The sequence below is a fragment of the Carcharhinus amblyrhynchos genome, chromosome 12 (genome assembly GCF_965287045.1).
Source record: "Carcharhinus amblyrhynchos chromosome 12, sCarAmb.v2.hapA, whole genome shotgun sequence".
NCBI classification, from domain to species: Eukaryota; Metazoa; Chordata; class Chondrichthyes; order Carcharhiniformes; family Carcharhinidae; genus Carcharhinus; species Carcharhinus amblyrhynchos.
The window spans coordinates 13,665,894-13,693,294 of NC_137335.1; the positions used below are offsets into that span (position 1 = coordinate 13,665,894).

At 47.3% G+C, this 27,401-nt stretch overlaps 1 protein-coding gene across 1 annotated transcript in view; it reads right to left on the reverse strand.

Annotated features, from left to right (window-relative positions):
• Positions 1 to 27,401, reverse strand: part of slc24a3 (solute carrier family 24 member 3) — a 344,477-nt gene that overhangs the window by 79,033 nt on the left and 238,043 nt on the right. The window contains exons 4-6 of the mRNA XM_080200075.1: positions 14,828 to 14,902; positions 10,394 to 10,478; positions 7,666 to 7,769 (exon numbers count right to left, since the gene is read on the reverse strand). Coding sequence (XP_080056201.1) covers positions 7,666 to 7,769; positions 10,394 to 10,478; positions 14,828 to 14,902 — 264 coding nt within the window. The remainder of the gene's footprint in view (positions 1 to 7,665; positions 7,770 to 10,393; positions 10,479 to 14,827; positions 14,903 to 27,401) is intronic.

The window sequence follows — 27,401 nt, forward strand, 5'->3', positions numbered from 1 at the left end:
TTCAAATTCCACCAACCGCCGTGCTGGGATTCGAACCCAAGCCCCAAGAGCATTACCCTAGGTCTCTGCATTGCTAATCCAGTGATAATACCACTACACCACTGTCTTCCCAGCATCAGATTGTTTGTATTGATTTTTTCAGTGCCACACATGTTCTAAAATGGTGCACGTAAACATACGTGAGGCTGTTTGCACTGGATGCGATATTGGTGAGGGCGCTATTGTGTGCATTGAGTGTCCACTGGGAGCATGTGGAGCAGACTCAGTGGTCTACCAGCGAGCAACATGACAGTGGAGCCTCTTTGGAGCTCAACTTTCCAGCAGATGCCCACTCTTAACTATGCATAGCTGAATGTACATCCAGCAAATGGAAGGATTCCCCACCAGTGCTACTGAAATAACTAATCAACTACTTACAAGTCCATCGCTGCGTGATCTTTTCTATATGTTGCTGTGATTCTACAAGTGTTTGATGCTTTTGGTAGTTGTTCTGAGTTGCAAATGTCTGCAGAGTTACAGGTGTGGCTGGTGGGAGTTTCTGCTGACTTCAAGACTCATGTGCCAAACAGTTGCTCCCAGCAATGGATACAATATGAGCTTGCCTTGGAAAAACAGAGGCCACGCAGAGCAGGGCAAGCTGCTGGAAAAGGGAGAAGTGCAGGAGGAAATTGGAGTCTCTGCAGGAGGCCCTGCCGGCCTGGGTCTTCAAGAAGCAACTCCTTTGCCTGAGCGATGAATACATGCAACATGTGCAGTTCCGTAAGGATATCCTCACTCAAATTTAGCACCTGATGCAAAATTTCTAGATGGCGACACTGTAGTTAGCACTGCTGCCTCACAGCGCCAGGGACCCAGGTTCAATTCCGGTCTCGGGTGACTGTGTGGAGTTTGCATGTTCCACCCTGTATCTACATTTCCTCCAGGTGCTCCAGTTTTCTCCTGCACTCCAAAGATATGCGAATTAGTTGGATTGGCCATGCTAAATTGTCCCTTATTGCCATAGAATCATAGACTGCTAGAGTGCAGGAGGAGGCCATTTGGCCCATTAGGTCTGCACCCACCACAATCCCACCCAGACCATATCCCCATAACCCCATGCATTTACCCTCACTAGTCCCTGACCCTAAGGGGCAATTTAACATGGTCAATCCACCTAACCCACACATCTTTGAACTGCGGCGGGAAACCGGAGCGTCCGGAAGAAACCCATGTAGATACGGAGAGAACGTGCAAATTCCACACGGAGAGTGACCCAAGCCGGGAACCGAACCCGGGTCCCTGGCGCTGTGAGGCAGCAGTGCTAACCACTGTGCCACCGTGCTGAGATTAGCAGGTTAAATACATAGAGTGACGGGGTAGGGTTGGGTGGGATTGTTGTCAGTACAGCCTTGATAAGCCCAATGGCCTCTTTCTGCCCCGTTGGGATTCTATAATGCGGCCACAATTGTGCAGAGTGTGGATTGCATTGCATCCAAAACCTTTTGAGCTCATCCCTCCATTATTGGGACAACTGCAATGCTGAACAGATATGAATAGAAGCAAACCGCGCCCCCCCAATCCCCACTGAGCCACAGTGGACTTCCTCCCCTTTGAAAGAGGCAGGTTAATATTAAGTGGTGCTAACCACTCGCAATATTGGTTACCTGTTGATGCCTCAGCCTATTAGCAGTGTGGTTATCAGTGTCTGGACACTAATGTCACCGAAATAAACAGGTAGGATGAGGTTGGCATGCTGCTGTATTGCAATCAATAGGTACGGGTTAATCCCCGTGCCCATTCCTGGGGGGCTATCGAATTTAGCCTCCTTAATTTGTAAATCCTCTTAGCTATATAAATCCCTGCGTGTTCTTGCTAGATTGCATTTGGTCTCGAGATGAAATGTGGCAAGTTGCATGGCCACGCAATCTAAACCTCTCATCTGATGCTGGACGGGGAGGCGGGAAACTAATCTAGTGCAATATCGTGTTATCTCTGAGCAATTCACATTGTTACTGGTGTTCTTCGAGTGACAACCAGAATTCTTAAGCTCGCAAAACAGTGAGGTTAACAGGCTCGCTGCTATAAGCTTCGCTCGAAGGAAGCAGGATTATTTTCATTTATTTTCAAATTGAAGAGGCAAGGGGAAAAGGCCAGGGTTTGTCACGCAGGAACCGCCAACAGTAGGAGAGAGTAAACAGGAAAATGCAATGGGTAGTTTTCACAAAGGTACTTTACTGGCTAAAGCTTACACATTGCCTGGGCCAATGTGTACCTTATAGAGGAAAGCTATGTGTATCTTATTGAGCCTCCGAGCTTTACCTGCCATTATTTTCAATGGGAGGCAAGTGTAATAAGCCTTCTCAATGCTATTCCATCTACAGTGCTGCATCTTCCCTTTCTTGTGTTCTTGTCTGGGTGATGCTTGTGGATAGGACAGCAAGAAACAATATTCCAGTGAATGAGACAATACAGATAGAGAGAGTTGTACAGCAAGGCGTGCTTAGAATAACAAGTAGGCAAATTCAAAGGGTCACTGACTCTAGGGCGGCACAGTGGCCAGCACTGCTGCCTCACAGCGCCAGGGACTTGGTTTGATTCCAGCCTTGGGTGACCGATGTGCAGTGTCTGCACATTCTCCCCATGTCCATGTGGGTTTCCTCCAGGTGCTCTGGTTTCCTCCTACATTCCAAAGATGTGCAGGTTAGGCGGATTGGCCATGATAAATTGTCCCTTAGTATCCCAACATCTGCAGGTTAGGCGGATTGGCCATGATAAATTGTCCCTTAGTATCCCAACATCTGCAGGTTAGGTGGATTGGCCATGCTAAATTGCCCCTTAGTGTCCAAAGATGTGCAAGTTAGGTCGATGGCCACGCTAAATTGCTCCCAAAGATGGGGAGGTTAGGTGGATTGGCCAAGTTAAATGCACAGGGTTATGGGGATAGGGTGGGGGTTCTGGGTAAGATGCTCTCGGGAAAGTCGGTGCAGACTCAATGGGCTGAATGGCCTCCTTCTGCACTTTAGGGTTTCAATGGATCCTGTGGAATCAGAGCTTAAGGAAGGAAACAAAGGCTTGCATTCATGTGGCGCCTATCATTACTGCAGGACGTGTTTCATTGAGATACCCTGGAAGTGTCACGCATTGAGGAGAGTGCAGCCATCACAAATGCACACAACCCGCCTGGCAGACAACCCTGAGATAGAGCACAAACTGATCCATTTCTTCAAACACTGGCTGAGGGGTAAAATTACAAAGGGATCTTTGGTGTTCATCGAGGGAGAACTCATTTCATCCAAACTACAGGACACATTGCAGCATCATCTCAGCGCAGGACTGGAAGTGCCAATTTAAATTATGTGATCAAACCTCTACAATGGAGTTTAAATCAAAAAACAACCTTCTGATTCACAGCGTGCTGAAGGTTACAGGCAGAAGGAATCTATTTGGCTTATCATTCCCATTGCATTGGAGTAAGTTACGTTGATCGTATTTCTCTCCCCCAGTCCCTCGTTTAATATTTGCCGGAACTTTCCAGCTGTTCATGCTGACAGGATCTTAGAATCATAGAACAGAATCATCATAGAATTCCTACAGAAGGAGGCCATTCAGCCCATCAAGCCAGTACCAACAACTATCCCATCAAGACCCCATCCCCGTAACGCCAGATACTTACCCTCCTGATTACCTGACACGAAGGGGCAATTTATCATGGCCAATTCACCTAACCTGCACATTTTTGGACTGTGGGAGGAAACTGAAGCACCCGGAGGAAACCCACGCAGACATGGGGAGAATGTGCAAACTCCATACAGGCTGGAATTTAACCCAGCCCCCTGGCGCTGTGAGACAGCAGTGCTAACCACTGTGACACCATGTCACCCAGGTCTTCTAGACCTGCTGACAGTGCACCTCCTGTGGGTTTCCCAGAGGCACGGGGTGCAGTCAGTGGGAAATTTGACTGACAGCGGTAGGACCAGAAGATTCCCCCCATTATTCATTTTGAAACATTTATCAATTCCACTTCAATAGAAACTTATTGTAAAATGTTCCATGTTATCTTTCTCTGTTACTTCAGTTTCCTCTATCTCCTAATTTGTGACAGCAAAACATAATATCATTCTCTTAAATCTGTATCCAAATCATTTAATATCAAACAGAAAGCAGAAATCCCTACCTGCATCATTTAAGATTCTTTCATAAAATGTGGGCGTTTGCTGGGGCAAAGCCAGCATTTGTTGCCCATCCCTGTTTTCCCTGGAATGGATTGGCTTCTTCAGAGGGCAGTTAAGAATCAATCATATCGCTGTGGCTTTGGAGTCACATATCGGCCAGACCAGGTAAGGGTGGCAGATTTCCTTCCTTGAAGCAGATGGGTTTTTACAACAATGGTGGGCTTTCAGTTCATGCCCGTAGAATATTAGGCTGGGTCTCTCAATCAATAGTCTGGTGAACTTACCACCACCCCATCATCTCCTCACTCTCACCAACTTTTACAGATACACCATAGAAAGCATTCTTTCTGGTTGTATCACAGCTTGGTATGGGCTCCTACTCTGCCCAAGACCGCAAGGAACTACAAGAGGTCATGAATGTAGCCCAATCCATCACACAAACCAGTCTCCCATCCATTGACTCTGTCTACACTTCCCACTGCTTTAACAAAGCAGCCAGAATAATTAAGGACTCCACGCACCCTAGACATTCTCTCTTCCACCTTCTTCCATCAGGAAAAAGTTACCAAAGTCCGAGGTCACGTACCAACTGACTCAAGAACAGCTTCTTCCCTGTTGCTGTCAGACTTTTGAGTGGGCCTACCTCGCATTGAGTTGATCTTTCTCTACACCCTAGCTATGACTGTAACACTACATTCTGCACTCTGTCCTTTCCTTCTCTATGAATGGTGTGCTTTGTCTGTGTAGTGCGCAAGAAACAATATTTTTCACTGTACACTAATTACATGTGACAATATTAAATCAAATCAAACCCAATCAAAATCCTCCATCCCTCCAATGGACCTCTGTACTACCCGCCCACTATGATTACCATGCCAGGTGGGATGGGAAAACTCTGCCTCAAATGGCCAGTTTTCAAATGGCATCCACAATGACAATTGTTCAACAATGATTCCACTTTGATATAAAAGTCTGTTGACAAGGCTGATTCAGAGAGTCTGTCAAAAGACAGATAATGTTGATATCTCATCGCCGGTTGTGTTGTACATGAAGTGCGAAGGTAAGTGTGGTGTTCACGGAAAGAGCAGTTAGTAGGCATGCGATCATTGGATTTGGCAATGCAGACATGAGGTTTTTTAACCAATTCCATTTAATTTTACAGTTCAGGCAAAGTGGCAACATTAGAATTATGGAATCTCTACAGTGCAGAAGGAGGCCACTTGGCCCGTTGAGTCTGCACTGACAACAATCCCACCTAGGCCCTATCCACATAACCCCCACGTATTTACCCTGCTAATCCCCCTGACACTAAGGGGCAATTTAGCATGGCCAATCAACCTAACCCGCACACCTTTGGACACTGAGGGGCGAATTAGCATGGCCAATCAACCTAACCTGCACATCTTTGGACTGTGGGAGGAAACCGAAGCACCCAAAGGAAACCCGTGCAGACACGGGGAGAATGTGCAAACTCCACACAGACAGCGAACTGGGCTGCAATTGAACCCGGGTCGCTGGCGCTGTGTGGCAGCAGTGCTAACCATTGTGCCACCTTGTTCCTAGAACAACACTTTGATTAACGTCCTGAATCGAGAATGACCATCCCAAACACTGAACCATTCTCCTTCATGCAAAACGCAGCCATGACAACCTCCAGTTGCGTTGAGGATCAGTGTACGCAGAGGTTTGTCGCTTTATATTCGATCTGTTTATCTCTGCGGGAGATCGCACTGTCACTTTCAAAATTTCCAAACAAATAAATGCCAATTAGTAAGACTCTTCAGACTCACTCCTGGGCCAAGTGTACTTGCGCATGTGCACACTGGCACGTCAGACCTTAAGATGTAGAAGCAGGAAACATAGAACATAGAACACTACAGCACAAACAGGCCCTTCGGCCCACAAGTTGCGCCGATCACATCAACACCTACCAATCCATAGACCTATCTATAACCCCCAATCCCACTAAATCCCATATACTCATCCAGAAGTCTTTTAAAAGACCCCAGCGAGTTCGCCTCCACCACCACTGACGGCAGCCGATTCCATTCACTCACCACCCTCTGAGTGAAAAACTTACCCCTAACATCACTTCTGTACTTGCCTCCCCACACCTTAAATCTGTGTCCCCTCGTAGCGACCATTTCAACCCGGGGAAATAGCCTCTGAGAATCCACCCTATCTATTCCTCTCAACACCACTTGGGCCCCTTAAGCATGATCCACCATTTAACCTGATCTATCTTAACCTCACTTTCCTGGCCTCCTTCCTCATATTGCTTGATGCCCTCAACACGGTTGAGGCAAAGTGTACCTTTGGTGGATATTTGGGTGAAAGTTATCCCAGCTAAGCTCAGAGTGGGGTGGGTAGGAGGGAGCCATCAACCTTGCTGGGAGCACCCAAAATATCTGACACCAGAATAAAGGAAAAGAACAGTACAGCACAGGAACAGGCCCTTCAGCCCACCAAGCCTGTGCCGACCAACAATATGGAAGTCTTCAACGCACAGTAAAATATCTGATGCTTGGAAATAAGTGAGCGCGAAGCAGCCACTTGCTCCATCTAACAATCCCACCTGGTGCATGGTATCTCTTAACTAAGTTCATTTAGAAACCATTTGTTGAATCCAGTCAACATTCAGCTAACGCCTTTGATCTAAAGTGAGAGGGGAGAGATAGAATAGGGTGGAGAGGGGCAACTTTTTTCACGCAGAGGGTGATGAGTGTCTGGAACGAGCTGTCAGAGATAGTACTAGAGGCGGGTACAATTTTGTCTTTTAAAGAGCATGTAGACAATCACATTGGTAAGATGGGTATAGAGGGATATGGGCCAAACGTGGGCAATTGGGACTAGCTTAATGATAAAAACTGGATGGCATGGACAAGTTGGGCTGGAGGCCCCATTCCCATGCTGTAAACCTCTATTACTGGCATTTTACAGCTTCGCTCGGGCAAGGCTCGTAAAATCCCACCCGAGACTTGCATTCTGCGAGCCTTGCCCACCATGATTCTGAGGCGGGCATGGTGCCTATGGCTCAATGACTATGATTCTAGAGCAGATTATATAATCATATCCTAACCTCAATTGGAGAAACTGTGTCCAATTGTAATGACTGCCCATCATCTCACTATTTGTAAAACACAAAGGCAATATTCGATATTTAGCCTTCTCATTCCCTGTGAGGAGAGGAAACATAAGCTCTTTTACCTATTTCCAAGTGTTAAACACCAAATTGACACTTCAACGGTTTTCTGGTGCTCGTTCTTTCAGAGTGCATCTTGTCAAGACTTGACCACGCAACCAATTACCAACAATGGCAGAAGCCCAAGAACCCAGGTATTTTGATGCCTCACACTGACCGCACTGCGAACACTCCATGCTGTTTTGACAAGCTGTCTTGTCTTCAAACCGTTTGGATCCAGAGAAATGCAGACTTCAACCAAAGGACTCAATTTCCAGTATCACGTGAGCAGTAGTCTGTGCTGTGTTAAAACTGCGAAGAGGATCTGCTTACCAATCCTGAGAAAAGTCCGCACACTCCAATGATGCAGAGAATGTTGAACACCGCCGAACCCACGATGGTTCCGACCCCAACGTCCCCCTTTGCAATGAACACCCCTGAGGATAGAAAGGGAACAGTAAGCAGGAATGTGAAGTGCGGTATCTTTGGAATACCACTTGCACACACAGGGAAAGATGTATCAGCACGAATGTTAAACACAACAGGGTGATGTTATGATGGGTGTACTTTTAAGGGTTTTTAAAAAAATTTGTGTTCACAGCCTTAGGTGTCAGGAGGAGGAAAAGAACTGTGGGCAGGTCAGATGACAGGGATTTCATTTACAGTTTCAGTTTTGGAAGTTGGAATGTTAGAAACATCAAGTGGAAAGAAAAGTCTCTGTCTCTCTCACTCTCTCTGTTTTTCTCTTTGGAAGTTCTGCTGGTTAACTGAAAGCAAGATCTTGCTTTTCTGAAGGGTGAAAACCTGCTGTTGTTGGGGGCTGGACCAGATCTCTCTGATGCTTTGGGAATCTGTCTTGTCTTCAAAATGCTTTGAGTGAATCCAGAGAACTGTAGGCTTCAATCAAAGGACTCCATTTCCAGTATCACGTGAGCATTAGTCTGTGCTGTGTTAAACCCGTTAAGAAGTTATTATGTCTATGGGATTGGTTTGCTTGGAACATTGTAGATATATTATTGTAGATACTGTGCCTTTAAGAAAGGCATTTTTATCATGTTTCTTGAAAGGGGTATGTTTGAAAGTCAGCTCTGTTTTATACAGTGCCAATTTGTTTAGGCAACAGGCAACCCAAATGTTGAGAATGCAGAATAATGACTGATTTCAGCTAATAGCATGTTTGTCTAAACAGAGTTAATGCCATCGTTACTTAGTTTACTTAGGCTTTTCTTGGGGTTTCAAAGTAGGAGTTTGTTTAGATTGATCGTCAGAGTCATGCGATTAATGGGAGGAGCTAAGCTTGAAGGAAATACAGTGCTTTAGTTTCCTTTTTATAAATAAAGAGCAACTGATGACCAGAGCTGTTTCAAACAGATGTCTCTTGCTCTCTCTCTGAAAAGATCTTTCTATCTCCAGTGGTGTTCAAAAAGTTCCAGCACTGTTAACAAGTACAAGCACATAAACCTGTGTTGCTAACGGACTTTGAAGAGGGATTTGAAGTCTATAAGAGGAATATTTCTTGAATTGGCCCTAATAGATTTAGGTTAGCAGTTAAGAATCATATCTAGTTATGCTTAAATATTGTCCAAATGTCACTGTGCCACCATGCGCTGTCATATCATTCCCAATAGTACTAGTTAGGTACATCGGCCATGCTAAATTCTCCCTCAGTGCACTGGAACAGGTGCCAGAGAGTGGTGACTAGGGGATTTTCACACTAACTTCATTGCAGCGTTAATGGTGCAGATTATGTCGTGACTTTCAAAGGGGGACTGGCTAATTCCCTGGGCTGGAATTCTCCTGTCTCACATTTCCGAGTACCATTCCCAGTGAGAATGGAGAATTTGGCACTCAGCGAAATCTCCATTCACAACAGCGGGATCAGATATTCCAGCTCCGGGCGAGGTCGGAGAATCCCGACCCTGAAAAAAAATAAATGTTCAGAGCTGTGGGAAAGAAGATTAGGGAAGGAGATCTGCCATCCTTGCCTGGCCTGGCCTACATGTGACTCCACATAGCAATGTGGTTAACTCTCAACTACCCTTGGGCAACTAGGGATGGGCATTGCTGACAAGCCAGCGATGCCCAGGTCCCATAAATGAATTTTTAAAAAATTAGCCAAATTGCTCTTACGGAGAGCCAACACAGACAAGGGACCAATGGCCTTCTTATAATTCTAGAACAAGGGGTGACTCTTGGAGTTTAAGAGGAGTCCTTTAAGAAAAGATGCATCTAATTCTCAGCCTCTCCTTGTGAACACAGAGGGACAGTACATGATTGTGGTTTGACTAACTGGAGTACAAAATGTCACTCGGGCAGAGGTGGATGTCAAGACAATTTACTGGAGGAATGACAAGGTGGCGATTGTAATGACTTCAATCAGGCCATTGAGTATGAGCTCCCTGATTACGGATCCAATTGATGGGCCAGTCAGGGAGTCTTTGCCTTGTACTGAAGCGGGAGCGTCAGTTCCTCTGGCACCCCTCGGAGATAGATTGCTGACTGACAGCACTCTGTGCACTGCTGTTAGAGTTTGTAAATAATGCCTTATGAAGATAGGTTGAGGGAGCTAGGGCTCTTCTCCCTGGAGAGACGAAGGTTGAAAGGTGGCCTGATAGAGGTTTATAAAATGTTGAGAGGAATAGATAGGGTGGATTCTCGGAGGCTATTTCCCAGGGCTGGAATGGTCGCTACGAGAGGACACAGGTTTAAGGTGCTGGGAAACAAGTACAGAGGAGATGTTGGGGGTAAGTTTTTCACTCAGAGGGTGGTGAGTGAGTGGAATCGGCTGCTGTCGGTGGTGGTAGAGGCGAACTCGCTGGGGTCTTTTAAAAGACTTCTGGATGAGTATATGGGATCTAATGGGATTGGGAGTTACAGATAGTTCTATGGCCTGGTAGGTATGGATATGATCAGCGTAACTTGTGGGCCGAAGGGCCTGTTTGTGCTGTAGTGTTCTATGTTCTAAACAAAGGGATTTTGGTGAAGGGTCTCCGCATCACAGCGATGACCAAAACAGAATGAACCAATCGCAGCCTAGTTGTTTTTCTCTCCGGTGAGTTACCTATGATGGAGGTGAAGAGCTCGGGGGCTGAGCTGCCAGCTGCCATGAACGTAGCACCAGCCACATCTTCACTCAGGTGCAGACGCTACAAGAGGAGAAAACACAGCGAGATAAACACCATCGGTCAGTCATGGCCACGGCGATTACAATAGCGCTCACTCATCCCGAACAGACGCTCATTATTCCCTGACCTGTGAGTCAGTCTTCCCTGTTTACTGTTCCTGCCCTTGGAAACACAAAGCCCTGTGTTAAAAAGTAGCATCTGGCTCATCGGCCCTCTTTGGAGATTCTTTATCAATCCAAACACAAACTGCGTGCCTGTTTCCTTGCTGTCGACTTGCATTCATTAGAAACTTCAGTGAAAATCGTAGAGTCCCTGTGGTGCAGGAAGAGGCCATTCGGCCCACTGAGTCTGCATTGACCACAATCCCATCCAGGCCCTATTCCCGAAACCCCACATATTTACTCTGCCAATCCCCCCCCGACACAACTTAGCGTGGCCAATCAACCTAATTTGCACATCCTTCGGAGGAAACCGGAGCACCCGGAGGAAACCCACGCAGACACGGGGAGAATGTGCAATCTCCTCACAGACAGTGACCCGAGGTCGGAATCGAACCCGTGTCCCTGCGCTGTAGGGCAGCAGTGCGAACCACTGTGCCACCGTGCCGCCCCAAATTGCACCCAGAGCACACCGAAACTCATTTCACTCAGATTGCTTAACGGGAAAGATGCCACGCATCTCTTTAACACTCAGGGAGGACTGAAGTGGGCACAGAGCTTATTGTGGCCAAGTCTCCTGGAGTTGATACACCATTACATTCTGGCTGGAATCTTCACACCGGTGGAATTTTCCAGTCCCGCTGCATTGGACGGAAACTTGGGCTGAGTGCCAAATTCTCTGTCCTCCCTGGCAGCAGCAGTGGGACGCGAATGGCTGGAAAATTCCGGCCTTTGTGTGCGATACAAGCCTTATTGAGATGGTGCTGGCCAGGATTCTCCAGTCGCGCATGACCTGCCCCGCCACCGAGAATGGAGAATTTCACACTCAGCCAAAGGGCAATGCCAGAAATGAAACAGTTAATATGAGGCTTCAGCTCCAAGGCAACATCAGCTGGACTAACACTCGAAGCAATATGAATTGATGGGTTGTGGTTCGCCAGCGGTTTACAGGAAATAAGGATTACAGCTGAAAATAATACAGGTTAGGGGAACAAATGGTACAACTCTCCCTGAGGCAAGTGTTAAGGGTTCAATTCAAATTTACCATCAACTTAGCTGACAATAGACATGAAATATCAAGGATATGTTGATAGAATTTGAGGAAATTGTGTGGGACATCAGCACAGCCCAAGTGGGCCGAATGGTCTGTGGCTGTACTGCGCATTCAGTATAATTCCGCATAATCTCTGCTCTCTGCTTCCAGGGCAGTCTCCAGATCAGACCAAGAGGGTCGGTGCGGCTAGTAACAAAGCTGGCAAAGGGAGGAAGTCATCAAAATCATTTCCCATCTACACCATCAATTAAAACACGTCTTTAAATAGTAGAGCTGGCTAGACAACCTTCTTCGAAAGCACAGTGGCTCACTAATATCATTAACTTACAGAATCACAGAGTTAATAAAGTGCAGAAGGAGGCCATTTGGCCCATCGAGTCTGCACTGGCTCTCCAAATGAGCGTCATGACTTCGTGTCACTCCCCTGCCTTTCCCCTGCACCACTCCACATTGTTTCGAGTCATCTAATTCCCTTTTCAATGTCTCGATTCAACCTGCCTCCACCACGCTCTCCGGCAGCGCACGGCATAGAATCAGAGACTCATGGAACCCCTACAGTGCAGAAGGAGGCCATTCGAGCCTGCACCAATAACAATCCCACCCAGGCCCTATCCCCGTAACCCAACACGTTTACCCTGCCAGTCACCCCGACATTGAGGGGAAATTTAGCATGGCCAATCCACCTAACCCGCACATCACTGGAGTGTGGGAGGAAAAACGTTGGTCCCTTAGAGGATGAGAAGGGGGACTTAGTGGTAGGGGATGGGGATATGGCTGAGGTCCTGAATAACTTTTTTGTTTCTGTCTTCACGGAGGAGGACGTGAATAATTTGCCGGGTGTTAGAGATGGAAAGGTGGTAGGACTGGAGGGTCTTAATGACATTACTGTTACGAGAGAGTCGGTGCTCGACAGACTGGAGGGGCTGATTGTGGACAAGTCCCCAGGACCGGATGGAATGCATCCGAGGGTTCTGAAAGAAATGGCGGAGGTGATAGTGGATGCCTTGGTGGTTATTTTCCAGACGTCGCTGGATTCCGGGGAAGTGCCGGAAGATTGGAAAGCGGCTAATGTTATGCCGTTGTTTAAGAAGGGTGCCAGGCAAAAGGCAGGGAATTATAGGCTGGTTAGTTTAACGTCTGTTGTAGGTAAAATGTTAGAATCCGTCATCAAGGAGGAAATAGCGAGGCATCTTGAGGGGAATTGCTTGATAGAGCAGACGCAGCACGGTTTCATTAAAGGGAAGTCGTGTCTGACAAATTTACTGGAGTTCTATGAGGATGTGTCTAGGGCGGTGGATAGAGGAGAGCCGGTGGATGTGGTCTTTCTTGATTTTCAGAAGGTGTTTGACAAAGTACCTCACAAGAGGTTATTGCAGAAGGCCAGGGGACATGGAGTTGGGGGTAGGGTGTTAGCGTGGGTAGAGGATTGGTTGTCAAATAGGAGGCAGAGAGTGGGGGTCAATGGGTGCTATTCCGATTGGCGGATGGTGACTAGTGGAGTGCCTCAGGGGCCAGTGCTAGGGCCTCAGCTATTTACCATTTATATAGATGATCTGGAGGAGGGAATCGAGTGTAGGGTGTCGAAATTTGCTGATGACACCAAGATTGGTGGAACGGCAAATTGTGCGGAGGGTGTGGAGAGTCTACAGAAGGATCTAGATAGGCTGGGCGAATGGGCCAGGAACTGGCAAATGGAATTTAATGTTGGCAAGTGCGAGGTGGTCCACTTTGGTAGGAATAATGGTAGGAAGGATTATTACTTACGTGGCGAAAAACTGCAGCAGGCGACGGTGCAGAGGGACCTTGGGGTCCTTGTGCATGAGTCGCAAAAACCCAGCGAGGGGATTAAGGGTTATGGGGAGAGGGTGGGAATGTGGAACTGAGCCACGACAGATCAGCCATGATCTTATTGAATGGCGGGGCAGGCTCGAAGGGCTAGATGGCCTACTCCTGCTCCTATTTCTTATGTTCTTATAAACCAGAGGAAACCCACGCAGACACAGCGAGAACGTGCAGTCTCCGCACAGACAGTGGACCAAGCCGGGAATCGAACCCGGGTCCCTGGCACTGTGAGGCAGCAGTGATAACCACTGTGCTACAGATTTTTAAAATTTCTTTATACCATAAATATGGGGTGGAGTTTTACGGCCTTGCCTCAGCAAGAATGGAGCTGAGAAAATGCTGTGAGCCTTTCAAATATCCGTCACATTTGGTGGGACTGGGAGATGCCGTCATGGCAAAGAACTGCAAGGTTCTACTCATGGTTTCTGATGTCTTCAACGCCCTTACGGCTGATGAGTTATTTTGTTTAAGCTCAACTTTGCTCAGCAGCATTACAGTGTCAGTTTTGTACATTAGAAAAAGTTTACTTATTGGTGTCACAAGTAGGCTTACATTAACACTGCAATGAAGTTACTGTGAAAATCCCCTAATCGCCACACTCCAGCAATGAGGGAGAATTTAGCAAGGCCAATGCACCTAACCAGCAGGTCTTTCCGACAGTGGGAGGAAACCAGAGCACCCGGAGGAAACCCACGCAGACACGGGGAGAACATGCGGACTCCGCACAGACAGTGACCCAAGCTGGGAATTGAACCCGGGTCCCTGGCACTGTGAGGCAGCAGTGCCAACCACTGTGCCACCATGCTGCCCCGGGTCCCTGGCACTGTGAGGCAGCAGTGTGAATCACTGAGCCACCGTGCCGCCCTGGGTCCCTGGCGCTGTGAGGCAGCAGTGTGAATCACTGAGCCACCATGCCGCCCCGGGTCCCTGGCACTGTGAGGCAGCAGTGTGAATCACTGAGCCACCATGCTGCCCCGGGTCCCTGGCACTGTGAGGCAGCAGTGTGAATCACTGAGCCACCGTGCCGCCCTGGGTCCCTGGCGCTGTGAGGCAGCAGTGTGAATCACTGAGCCACCATGCCGCCCCGGGTCCCTAGCACTGTGAGGCAGCAGTGCCAACCATTGTGCCACTGTGCCACCACCTTACGGAAATGCTTAAGCCGCCAGCACGTGTCCATTGCTTTATGATTGCCAATAATCCATAATTATTAATTACAAGCCCCAAACACATCGCAAGAAGTTATTGTTACAAGTCTGACAAAAGGAGAGACTGACTGTGCGCAACCCAGAGAACGAGAGACAGCGGGCAGCACATACCTCACAGATCTTGTCTAATGAAGGGACGAAGTAATCATCGCAGACGATTGCCAGGGCGTAGAACATGTACATAGTCTGTGGGACAGAGAGAGAGGTTGAAAGAGTAAATGTGGTTTGAATAATTCCTGTCTTCCACCAAAACGACACTGTACAGATGTAGTGGTAAACTGCGCAGTGTTACTGATTCCAGATGGAACTCCTCCTCAGCAGAACTCTTTGCCCCTTTAATTATTCTTAGCCCACTAATGAAGAATTAATTACTGCGTTTCCATCAGTGGAACCAGAAACATTTTGAACGGCACGGACAGCTGGGATTAATTCACAAATTTGTCTTTAGTTTTGTAGCGAGTAGGCTGGGAGTTGGAGGTAGCCCTGGGAGTATTTGTACATGTTACTACACTTAACAGATGTAACCACCTAAAAGCCAAAAGGTTTCACAGAACTGCGTGGAATTTCAATGGTCTTCGGTTAAACCCACCGTGACCCACGGGGCGGGAATTTCCAGCCAAGCTCGCTCCCGGAAAATCCCGGAAAATCAATGGGTCCACCCCCCCTCGCCCCCCGCTATGATTCCTGTGGCGGGCGGAATGGGAAAATTCCCCCCTAATTCGCGTCGCCCGGATGTAAATCCGTCAATCTCAGTTTTGATGTTGTCAATGGTCCTCTGGCCTCAGATTTCGGGGGATTTCGGTGCCGGAGTAGGCCATTCGGCCCATCGAGCCTGTACCTCCGTTCAATATGATTACGGCTGGTCGTGCACTCTCAATATCCCGGTACTCTAGTACTTCCTGAAATCAGCCCCGAGATACGAGGCCCCAAACTGCTCAAGCTCCCCAATTGATCTTTCAATTCCATCGTGTAATCGTAAGCAAAAACAGGCAGAATTTCAATTAACCTTTTTCCTGAGCCTCAGTTCCTGTGATGAAGCCAACTGGGATTTTGATTAACTTTTGAAATCACTAAAATACTATTGTTACTTCTATACTATCAGGTGTTTTACTTATTTTGTTTATCAGTGTCACATTAGGCTCTCATATTAACACTGCAATGAAGTTACTGTGAGAATCCCCCATCGCCTGTTCGGGTACACTGAGGGAGAATTTAACACGGCCAATGCACCCTAACCAGTACGTCTTTCTGACTGTGGGAGGTAGGTGTTTACATTGGTTTAGACAGCATTATTCAGCATAGAGATATGCGCTACCAGGGTGAGACACCTAAATTATCATAGGTTCCTCTCAGTGCAGAGAGAGGCCATTCAGCCAATCAAGTGTGCACCAATCCACCTTTACTTAAACCTTACCCAAATCCTACCCCTGTAACCCCATGTATTCACTCCATTAATCCTCCTAGGCCTACACATCTTGGGACACTAACAGGCAATTTATCATGGCTAATCCCTTAATTCACACATCTTGGGACACTAAGGGTCAATTTACCATGGCAAATCCCCATAACCTACACATCTTGGGACACTAAGGGGCAATTTACCATGGCTAATCTGCCTAACCTACACATCTTGGGGCACTAAGCATCAATTTAGCATGGCCAATCCCCCTAACCTACACATTTTGGAGTGTGCGTGGAAACCAGAACACCCGGAGGAAACTTATGCAGGCGCAGGGAGAACACGCAAACTCCATATGGACAGTCACCTGAGGCCAGGAATCGAACCCGGGACCCTGGTGTTGTGAAGCAGCAGTGCTAACCACTGTGCCACCGTGCCGCCCTGTGCCTTGCAGGTGAGTGCTCAGTTTTAGGATGCATTGCTGCTCAGTAGAGCTCCTGGTGGCCTACGCATGAAACTGCAGAAGCATCGCAGCCATCTAGAGGTTTTTTTCTGGCAGGGTAAGATGTCTCCTCAGCCTGAGCAGCGACATGCTAAGTTGTATAGCCACAGAGGCCTCGTGGCGCAGTGGGTAGTGTCCCTGCTTCTGAGCCAGGAGCTCTGGGTTCAAGTCCGAGATAAGGACTCGATGGCCACAGAAGGCGCGTCCATTACATGGTCAAACAGGTCGATAGATGGCAAGAGCGGGAGCGTCTGCTCAGTCAGAATTGTGTGCTAGCCGCAACTCAATGGCCTCCATAATTTCCAACTGCGTTTGTGCTGTTCCGCTAACAATCTCACTGAAACATTAGGAAACAATCATGGTCCAATCCTAATTAAAATCAGTGATGCTTGCAAATTAATTAATGACTTGGGCTGAAGGATAATGCCATGGGTGGCCCTTGGGGACCTGGCAGTGGGGTGATTTATGAAGTTGTATTAATAAATCAATGGACGCGTGCATATTTATAGGAGGGAGAAAATAGAATTTACCAAAAAAAAAATCCAACTTCTTAATTTTTCATCCCTGCATAAGCAAGATGAGGAGAAGACAAGGGAATTTTCTTCCAAATCTATTGATTAACAGAGTAGCTGAGCCAGGAACCGTCAATGGGGATGTCCGAATGGCTCCAAAGCTATCTTTACACTTCATAGAATCCCTACAGTGCAGAAGGAGGCCATTCAGCCCATCAAGTCTGCACCCACCACTATCCCACGCAGGTCCTATCCCAATAACCCCATGTATTTAACCTAGCTAGTCCCCCGACACTAAGAGGCAATTTAGCAATGAAGTTACTGTGAAAATCGCCACACCCCAGCGCCTGTTTGCGTACGCTGAGATTTTCCAGCATTTTTCTGTTTCTGAAAACCTTCACTACTGGGGGTCAGCATCACTTCAACATAGTCTGATCCAGAACGAGACTGTTGGCTTATTAATGCTGCATTCATTTGACCCAGTGAGTCATATCAAGGCCTCCTTGTGGAAAGTGCCTTTGCAAAGACAGTCTGGAGAGGGATGAGGTGGTATTTGTCGAGGTTTATCCTGTGAAGCAGGATTCAGTGCTCGATGAGTTTAAAGTTGATTTACTTATTAGTCACAAGTAGGCTTACATTAACACCGCAATGAAGTCACTGTGAAAATCCCTGCGTCGCCACAGTCTGGCTCCTGTTTGGGTACACTGAGGGAGAATTTAGCATGGCCAATGCACCTAACCAACGCGTCTTTTGAACTGTGGGAGGAAACCTACGCAGACACGGGGAGAATTTTCAAACTCCACACAGTCAGGAATCGAACCTGTGTCTCTGGCACTGTGAGGGGCTGTTCCCAGGGACGCACTCGGAGACAAACATCAGCTGCTGCTGGAAGCTCACCAACTCGGTGAAAGAGGCTCTTTTGTCTGCCTGAAACTTGTTGATCTTCCAGTGGAATGAATTGTCCTCCACAGAGTGTTGGAGACTGACACATTCCAAGGTCCGGGATTACATGATGAGGAAGGCACTCGAGCTTGGGGGGCCACAGCCAAGGGGCAATGGGGAAAGGCCACCGCTTAGGGCCTTTCAGTCAATGTACACCAAGGGGCTAGTAACGGGGAAAACATCTCGGACTGTGTGCTTAATCCTAATTGTGTGTAACTGTATTGAAGCACCATACAGTTCATGACTGATGTGTACATTGTTTTGTAAAGAATTTTGCTCTCTGTAAAAACGTATTGAATATAAGTAATGTTCTCATTACTGAACCCCAGCACCTTGGAGTGGACCTCAACCTCTGGAGAATATGTGAATATTATCATACTTCTGTTATAAGGGGAATGTATCTTTCAGATTCTATATAAGATTTCATATGACTACTTGAATGAGGGCAGCACGGTGGCACAGTGGTTAGCACTGCTGCCTCACAGCGCCAGGGACCTGGGTTCGATTCCGGCCTTGGGTCACTGTCTGTGTGGAGTTTGCACATTCTCCCCGTGTCTATGTGGATCTCCTCTGGGTGCTCCAGTTTCCTCCCACAGTCCGAAAGGCATGCAGGTTCAGTGGATTGGTCATGCTAGTGTCCCAGGATGTGTAGGCTAGGGGGATTAGTGGGGTAAATATATGGGGTTATGGGGATAGGGCATAGGTGGGATTGCTGTTGGTGCAGACTTGATGGGCTGAATGGCCTTCTTCTGCAGTGTAGGATTTCTAACTTTCCATGATTTCCTTCTACAGTTCAATAGACGTGCCAGTTTGATGGATTGATCATGCTAAATTGCTTCTTAGTGTCCTAAGACGTGTTGACTTAGAGGGATTAGGGGGTAAATATGTCGGGCTACGGGGCCTGGGTGGGATGCTGTGTTGGAGAATTGGCGTGGACTCGATGGGCTGAATGGTCTCCTTCTGCACTGCAAGGATTCTATGAAAGGATATTTTTGCAACAAGAGAAACAACTAGTTAACAATCACACAGGTCTTGATCTAACCTGAATTTCAGTAGTGCTTCTACGAATGAATATTGGATGACCCTTAGGTCGGACAGCTTGCATCATGTGCACCTACATTTAATCTTCGAAAAGCTGTGGTATTTTTCAGAGGAAATTAATTATTCCATATTGAAACACAAAGGTATCGTTGGGTTTATACATAGAGCATTGTTTGCCTGGGATCACTTGATAAAGGTAAACTTAGGAATCAAGGAGAATTTTGGGAAGTAGTGAGATCCCATTATTTACACCTTTATTGTCCAGGACAATGACTAATTATCATTCCTTTGCAATTCCATCGATGGTCATGAAGTGGAAATGATCGAGAGCTTCACGTTTGACAAAGGGTCATCTGGACTCGAAACGTCAGCTCTTTTCTCTCCTCACAGATGTTGCCAGGCCTGCAGAGCTTTTCCAGCATTTTCTCTTTTGGTTCCAGATTCCAGCATCCACAGTAATTTACTCTTATCAAGAGTTTCAAGTTTCTAGGTGTTCAGATCACCAACAAACTGTCCACACCGACACTATAGTTAAGAAAGCCCACCAACACCACTACTTTCTTAGAAGACTAAGGAAATTTAGCATGTCCACTATGACTCTCACTAACTTTTAGAGATTCACCAGAGAAAACATTCTTTCTGGTTGTATCGCAGCTTGGCATGGCTCCTGCTCTGCCCAATATCGCAAGGAACTACAAAGGGCTGTAAATGTGGCCCAGTCTATCACTCAAACCAGCCTCCCATCCATTGACTCTGTCTACACTTCCCACTGCCTTCGGCAAAGCAGCCAGAATAATCAAAGATCCCCACACACCCGGGACATTCTCTCTTCCATCTTCTTCCGTCGGGAAAAAGATACAAAAGTCTGAGGTCACGTACCACCCGACACAAGAACAGCTTCTTCCCACTGCTATCAGACTTTTGAATGAGTGGCAATTGAAGAGCGTTCATTCAGGAGTTCTCCTAACTCTGAAGAAGTCTAATTAGACCTGAAACGTCAACTCAGTTTCTTCCTTCATGGATGCTGCCTACTTGGAGAGGTTTTCCAGCACTTTCTGAACTTGTAGTGCCCAAACCAAAGAGGGTGAATCGAAGTGAGCGTGCTCACTCCCTCTCAACTGGCTTTGGGCAAGATTTAACCGTCATCACCAGGCGAAGGGTTGAATAGACTCTGTGCTAAAGTGCAACCTGTTGATTGGTGTACAATGTGACGTGCAGACTCACCTCATGGGCAGAAGTCCAAATTGCAAAGCTTCCAATCGGTGGAAAGTTGAAAAGTTATATTTTCAAAACATCAGATAAAGATGCAGAATTAGGCCATTCGGCCCATCAAGTCTGTTCCGCCATTCAATCATGGCTGATATGATTCTCATCTCCATTCTCCTGCTGTAACCCTCGAACCCTTTATTGATCAAGAACCTATCTATCTCTGTCATAAAGACACTCAATGACCCGGCCTCCGCTACCCTCGGTGGCAATGAGTTCCACAGATTCACCACCCTCTGGCTGAAGAAATCCCTCCACATCTCCATTTTAAAGGAGTGTCCCTTCACTCCGAGGGATTCCCGTGGTAGGTGGGAGGGGAAAATTGCCCCCTCTGAGTGAGAAGCTAGGAATAGAGTCAGAATTAAAGCAGCTGAAGCGATGTTGCTTGAATACAATCTGAGTGACGTACACACTGGTAAAACTGTCGGGCTATCACCGGCATTGCTGTATAGATTCACCTCATGTCTATTTGTGGCTGGACTATCTGTTTCCTGAGCAGACAGATACAGGCTCATATTGCTTTTTGTAAATGTTTGTTATCCGTGTGACCTTTTCATGGCACTGCAATATGATCCAAAACTGAACCACCCCGTGCAATCCTACAGCAGGAATCACACCCAGAACTTCCAGAATAAACCCCTCTGGTCAACCCGCTGACTGAGTGAGTCTGAGCGAGGGAGTGAATTTGTGTGTGAGTGTGTGTGTGAGTGAATCCATGTGTGAGTGAATCCATGTGTGAGTGTGTGTGTGTGAGTGTGTGTGAGTTTGTGTGTGTGTGTGAGTCTGTGTGAGTGAGTCTGTGTGTGAGTGAGTGTATGTGAGTGTGTGTGAGTCACGTGAGTGAGTGTGAGTGAGTATGTGAGTGAGTCTGTGAGTGAATCTGTGTGTGTGAGTGTGTATGAGTGAGTCTGTGTGTGAGTGTGTGTGTGTGAGTGAGTGAATGTGAGTGTGTGTGTGTGTCACGTGAGTGAGTGTGAGTGAGTCTGTGTGTGAGTGAGTGTGTGTGCGTGAGTGTGTATGAGTAAGTCTGTGTGTGTGAATGTGTGTGTGAGAGAGTGAGTGTGTGTGAATGAGTGTAAGTGAGTGTAAATGAGTCTGAGAGTGATTGAGTGAGTCTAAGTGAACAAGTGAGTGTGTGATACAGTGAGTGTGTATGAGTGAGTGTATGTGTATGAGTGTGTGTGTGTGTGTGTGTGTGTGTGAGAGTGAGTGAGTCAGTGTGAGTGAGCGCGTGAGTGAGTGAGTGTGTGTGTGTGAGTCTGAATGAGTGAGTGAGTGAGTCTGTGTGAATGAGTCTGTGTGTGAGTGCATGAGTGTGAGTGAGTGAGTCAGTGTGAGTGAGTGAGTGTGAGTGAGTGTGAGTAAGTGAGTCTGTGTGTGAATGAGACTGAATGAGTGAGTGAGTGAGTCTGCGTGAGTGAGTCTGTATGTGAGTGAGTCTGTATGTGAGTGAGTCTGTGAGTGAGTGAATCTGAATGAGTGAGTCTGTGTGAGTGAGTGACCAAGTCAGCGAGGCAGTGAGTGACTCTATGTGTGTGAGTGAGCCTGTGTGAGTGAGTGTGTGAGTGAGTGAGTGAGTGTGTGAGTGAGTGAGTGTGTGAGTGAGTGAGTATGTGAGTGAGTGAGTCTGTGTGAGTGAGTATGTGAGTGAGTGTGTGTGAGTGAATGAGTCTGTGTGAGTGAGTATGTGAGTGAGTGAGTCTGTGTGAGTGAGTGAGTCTGTGAGTGAGTGAGTCTGTGTGAGTGAGTGAGTATGTGAGTGAGTGAGTCTGTGTGAGTGAGTGAGTCTGTGTGAGTGAGTGAGTCTGTGAGTGAGTGAGTCTGTGTGAGTGAATGAGTCTGTGTGAGTGAGTGAGTCTGTGTGAGTGAGTGAGTCTGTGTGAGTGAGTATGTGAGTGAGTGAGTCTGTGTGAGTGAGTGAGTCTGTGTGAGTGAGTGAGTCTGTGTGAGTGAGTGAGTCTGTGTGAGTGAGAATGTGAGTGAGTGAGTCTGTGTGAGTGAGAGAGTCTGTGTGAGTGAGTGAGTATGTGAGTGAGTGAGTCTGTGTGAGTGAGTGAGTATGTGAGAGTGAGTCTGTGTGAGTGAGTGAGTCTGTGTGAGTGAGTCTGTGTGAGTGAGTGAGTCTGAGTGAATGTCTGTGTGAGTGAGTGAGTCTGTGTGAGTGAGTGAGTCTGTGTGAGTGAGTATGTGAGTGAGTGAGTCTGTGTGAGTGAGTGAGTCTGTGTGAGTGAGTGTCTGTGTGAGTGAGTGAGTCTGTGTGAGTGAGTCTGTGTGAGTGAGTGAGTCTGAGTGAGTGTCTGTGTGAGTGAGTGAGTCTGTGTGAGTGAGTGAGTCTGTGTGAGTGAGTGAGTCTGTGTGAGTGAGTCTGTGTGAGTGAGTGAGTCTGTGTGAGTGAGTCTGTGTGAGTGAGTGAGTCTGAGTGAGTGTCTGTGTGAGTGAGTGAGTCTGTGTGAGTGAGTGAGTCTGTGTGAGTGAGTGAGTCTGTGTGAGTGAGTGAGTATGTGAGTGAGTGAGTCTGTGTGAGTGAGTGAGTATGTGAGTGAGTGAGTGAGTGAGTCTGTGTGAGTGAGTGAGTCTGTGTGAGTGAGTGAGTATGTGAGTGAGTGAGTCTGTGTGAGTGAGTGAGTCTGTGTGAGTGAGTCTGTGTGAGTGAGTGAGTCTGTGTGAGTGAGTGAGTGAGTCTGTGTGAGTGAGTCTGTGTGAGTGAGTGAGTGAGTCTGTGTGAGTGAGTGAGTCTGTGTGAGTGAGTGAGTGAGTCTGTGTGAGTGAGTCTGCGTGAGTGAGTGAGTGAGTCTGTGTGAGTGAGTGAGTATGTGAGTGAGTGAGGCTGTGTGAGTGAGTGAGTATGTGAGTGAGTGAGTCTGTGTGAGTGAGTGAGTCTGCGTGAGTGAGTCTGTGTGAGTGAGTGAGTATGAGTGAGTGAGTCTGTGTGAGTGAGTGAGTCAGTGTGAGTGAGTGAGTCTGTGTGAGTCTGTGTGAGTGAGTGAGTATGTGAGTGAGTGAGTGAGTGTGTGAGTGAGTGAGTCTGTGAGTGAGTGAGTCTGAGTGAGTGAGTGAGTCTGTGTGAGTGAGTGAGTCTGTGTGAGTGAGTGAGTCTGAGTGAGTGAGTGAGTCTGTGTGAGTGAGTGAGTATGTGAGTGAGTGAGTCTGTGTGAGTGAGTGAGTATGTGAGTGAGTGAGTCTGTGTGAGTGAGTTGAGTCTGTGTGAGTGAGTGAGTATGTGAGTGAGTGAGTGAGTGTGAGTGAGTGAGTCTGTGAGTCTGAGTGAGTGAGTGAGTCTGTGAGTGAGTGAGTCTGAGTGAGTGAGAGTCTGAGTGAGTGAGTGAGTCTGTGTGAGTGAGTGAGTCTGAGTGAATGAGTGAGTATGTGAGTGAGTGAGTCTGAGTGAGTGAGTGAGTATGTGAGTGAGTGAGTCTGTGTGAGTGAGTGAGTATGTGAGTGAGTCTGTGTGAGTGAGTCTGAGTGAGTGAGTGAGTATGTGAGTGAGTGAGTGTGTGTGAGTGAGTTGAGTCTGCGTGAGTGAGTGAGTATGTGAGTGAGTGAGTGTGTGAGTGAGTGAGTCTGTGAGTGAGTGAGTCTGAGTGAGTGAGTGAGTCTGTGAGTCTGAGTGAGTGAGTGAGTCTGTGTGTGAGTGAGTCTGTGAGTGAGTGAGTCTGAGTGAGTGAGTGAGTGTGAGTGAGTGAGTCTGTGAGTGAGTGAGTCTGTGTGAGTGAGTGAGTGAGTCTGTGTGAGTGAGTTGAGTCTGTGTGAGTGAGTGAGTCTGTGTGAGTGAGTGAGTCTGTGTGAGTGAGTTGAGTCTGTGTGAGTGTGAGTATGTGAGTGAGTGAGTCTGTGTGAGTGAGTTGAGTCTTTGTGAGTGAGTGAGTATGTGAGTGAGTGAGTGTGTGAGTGAGTGAGTCTGTGAGTGAGTGAGTCTGAGTGAGTGAGTGAGTCTGTGTGAGTGAGTGAGTATGTGAGTGAGTGAGTCTGTGTGAGTGAGTCTGAGTGAGTGAGTCTGTGTGAGTGAGTCTGTGTGAGTGAGTGAGTCTGTGTGAGTGAGTGAGTCTGAGTGAGTGAGTGAGTGAGTCTGTGTGAGTGAGTGAGTCTGTGTGAGTGAGTGAGTATGTGAGTGAGTGAGTCTGTGTGAGTGAGTTGAGTCTGTGTGAGTGAGTGAGTATGTGAGTGAGTGTGAGTGAGTGAGTCTGTGAGTGAGTGAGTCTGAGTGAGTGAGTGAGTCTGTGTGAGTGAGTGAGTCTGAGTGAGTGAGTATGTGAGTGAGTGAGTCTGAGTGAGTGAGTGAGTATGTGAGTGAGTGAGTGTGTGAGTGAGTGAGTCTGTGTGAGTGAGTGAGTCTGTGTGAGTGAGTGAGTGAGTGTGTGAGTGAGTGAGTCTGTGAGTGAGTGAGTCTGAGTGAGTCTGTGTGAGTGAGTGAGTCTGTGAGTGAGTGAGTCTGTGAGTGAGTGAGTCTGAGTGAGTGAGTGAGTGTGTGAGTGAGTGAGTCTGTGAGTGAGTGAGTCTGTGTGAGTGTGAGTGAGTCTGTGTGAGTGAGTTGAGTCTGTGTGAGTGAGTCTGTGTGAGTGAGTGAGTGAGTCTGTGTGAGTGAGTTGAGTCTGTGTGAGTGAGTCTGTGTGAGTGAGTGAGTATGTGAGTGAGTGAGTCTGTGTGAGTGAGTTGAGTCTGTGTGAGTGAGTGAGTGAGTGAGTGAGTATGTGAGTGAGTGAGTCTGTGTGAGTGAGTTGAGTCTGTGTGAGTGAGTCTGTGTGAGTGAGTGAGTATGTGAGTGAGTGAGTCTGAGTGAGTGAGAGTCTGAGTGAGTGAGTGAGTCGGTGTGAGTGAGTGAGTCTGAGTGAGTGAGTATGTGAGTGAGTGAGTCTGAGTGAGTGAGTGAGTATGTGAGTGAGTGAGTGTGTGAGTGAGTGAGTCTGTGTGAGTGAGTATGTGAGTGAGTGAGTCTGTGTGAGTGAGTTGAGTCTGTGTGAGTGAGTCTGTGTGAGTGAGTGAGTCTGTGTGAGTGAGTATGTGAGTGAGTGAGTCTGTGTGAGTGAGTGAGTCTGTGAGTGAGTGAGTCTGAGTGAGTGAGAGTCTGAGTGAGTGAGTGAGTCTGTGTGAGTGAGTGAGTCTGAGTGAGTGAGTATGTGAGTGAGTGAGTCTGAGTGAGTGAGTGAGTATGTGAGTGAGTGAGTGTGTGAGTGAGTGAGTCTGTGTGAGTGAGTGAGTATGTGAGTGAGTGAGTCTGTGTGAGTGAGTTGAGTCTGTGTGAGTGAGTGAGTATGTGAGTGAGTGAGTGAGTGTGTGAGTGAGTGAGTCTGTGAGTGAGTGAGTCTGAGTGAGTGAGTGAGTGAGTGAGTCTGTGAGTGAGTGAGTCTGTGAGTGAGTGAGTCTGAGTGAGTGAGTGAGTGTGTGAGTGAGTGAGTCTGTGAGTGAGTGAGTCTGTGTGAGTGAGTGAGTGAGTGAGTGAGTCTGTGTGAGTGAGTTGAGTCTGTGTGAGTGAGTCTGTGTGAGTGAGTGAGTATGTGAGTGAGTGAGTCTGTGTGAGTGAGTTGAGTCTGTGTGAGTGAGTCTTTGTGAGTGAGTGAGTATGTGAGTGAGTGAGTCTGTGTGAGTGAGTTGAGTCTGTGTGAGTGAGTATGTGAGTGAGTGAGTCTGTGTGAGTGAGTTGAGTCTTTGAGTGAGTGAGTCTGTGTGAGTGAGTTGAGTCTTTGAGTGAGTGAGTGAGTGAGTGAGTGAGTCTGTGTGAATGAGTGAGTATGTGAGTGAGTGAGTCTGTGTGAGTGAGTGAGTGAGTCTGTGTGAGTGAGTGAGTGAGTGAGTCTGTGTGAGTGAGTGAGTGAGTATGTGAGTGAGTGAGTCTGTGTGAGTGAGTGAGTGAGTGAGTCTGTGTGAGTGAGTGAGTGAGTGAGTCTGTGTGAGTGAGTGAGTGAGTCTGTGTGAGTGAGTGAGTCTGTGTGAGTGAGTGAGTCTGTCTGAGTGAGTGAGTGAGTGAGTCTGTGTGAGTGAGTGAGTGAGTCTGTGTGAGTGAGCAAGTGGGCCAATTAATCTGTGCCTGGTATTCCCTCAGCCCCGGCAGTGGTGGTGCCATGGTAGTCACTGGGCTAATAATCCAGAGGCCCAGGCCAATGCTCTGGAGACGGGTGTTCAAATCCCACCACGGCAGCTGGTGGAATTTAAATTCAATGAATAAGTCTGTAATAGAAAGCTAGCTTCAGTAACGGGGGCCACGTCGATTGTCGAAAAAGCCTATTTGGTTCACTTCTGTCTTTCAGGGAAGGAAATCTGCCGTCCTTACCTGGGTCTGGCCTACATGAAGCTCCAGAGCCACAGCAATGCTGTCGCCCTGAAATACCCTCTGAACTGGTTGAACAAGTCACTCAGTTCAAGGGCAATTAGGGATGGACAGTGATTCCCATGAGAAATGATAGACATGTGTCTCACACATCAGGTTGGTCAGTGACTGTTTCTATCCTTCTGGCTGCGATTACGCAGTCAGGAATTCAGAAAAAAAAATTCTACCACAATCGAAAGGTTATTTAATTCAGGTTTCATCGCTAATAAATCAACTGAATTACTTTTCAGCAAAATATTGTGGACTAATTCTGAAAAACAACTATTTTATTGGCAGCCTCACGTCAAGAGAGTTGTCACTTCCAGAACAGGAAGGTTGTTCCACCAAACACTTAAATATAACTCCGTCCTTACTCCCATTTCAAAATAAACCTAGCCGAGTCTTTCACATCGCTCTGTTGTAGAAATGTTAATGGAATGTTACAGCCAGCATGCTCTAATTTACGGAGATCTAATTAGGCATAAAAAGCATAACATATGGTTCCTTAATTATTAATGATTTGCCAAGACAAACTCCTTATTGGAGAGAGTTGAACAGTCTGTGTTGCAAAACCGAACACATTTTGCCCAAGCCAAGGCTTTGATTTTTAGCCCACGTCAGGGCTGAGATTGGAGATGGCCAGATACTGAGGTAGCCCTGTTGGCGCGTGTGTGTGTGCCAGCTCTCCAGATCCAGCACACAGTTGGACCATTTGCCTGAGG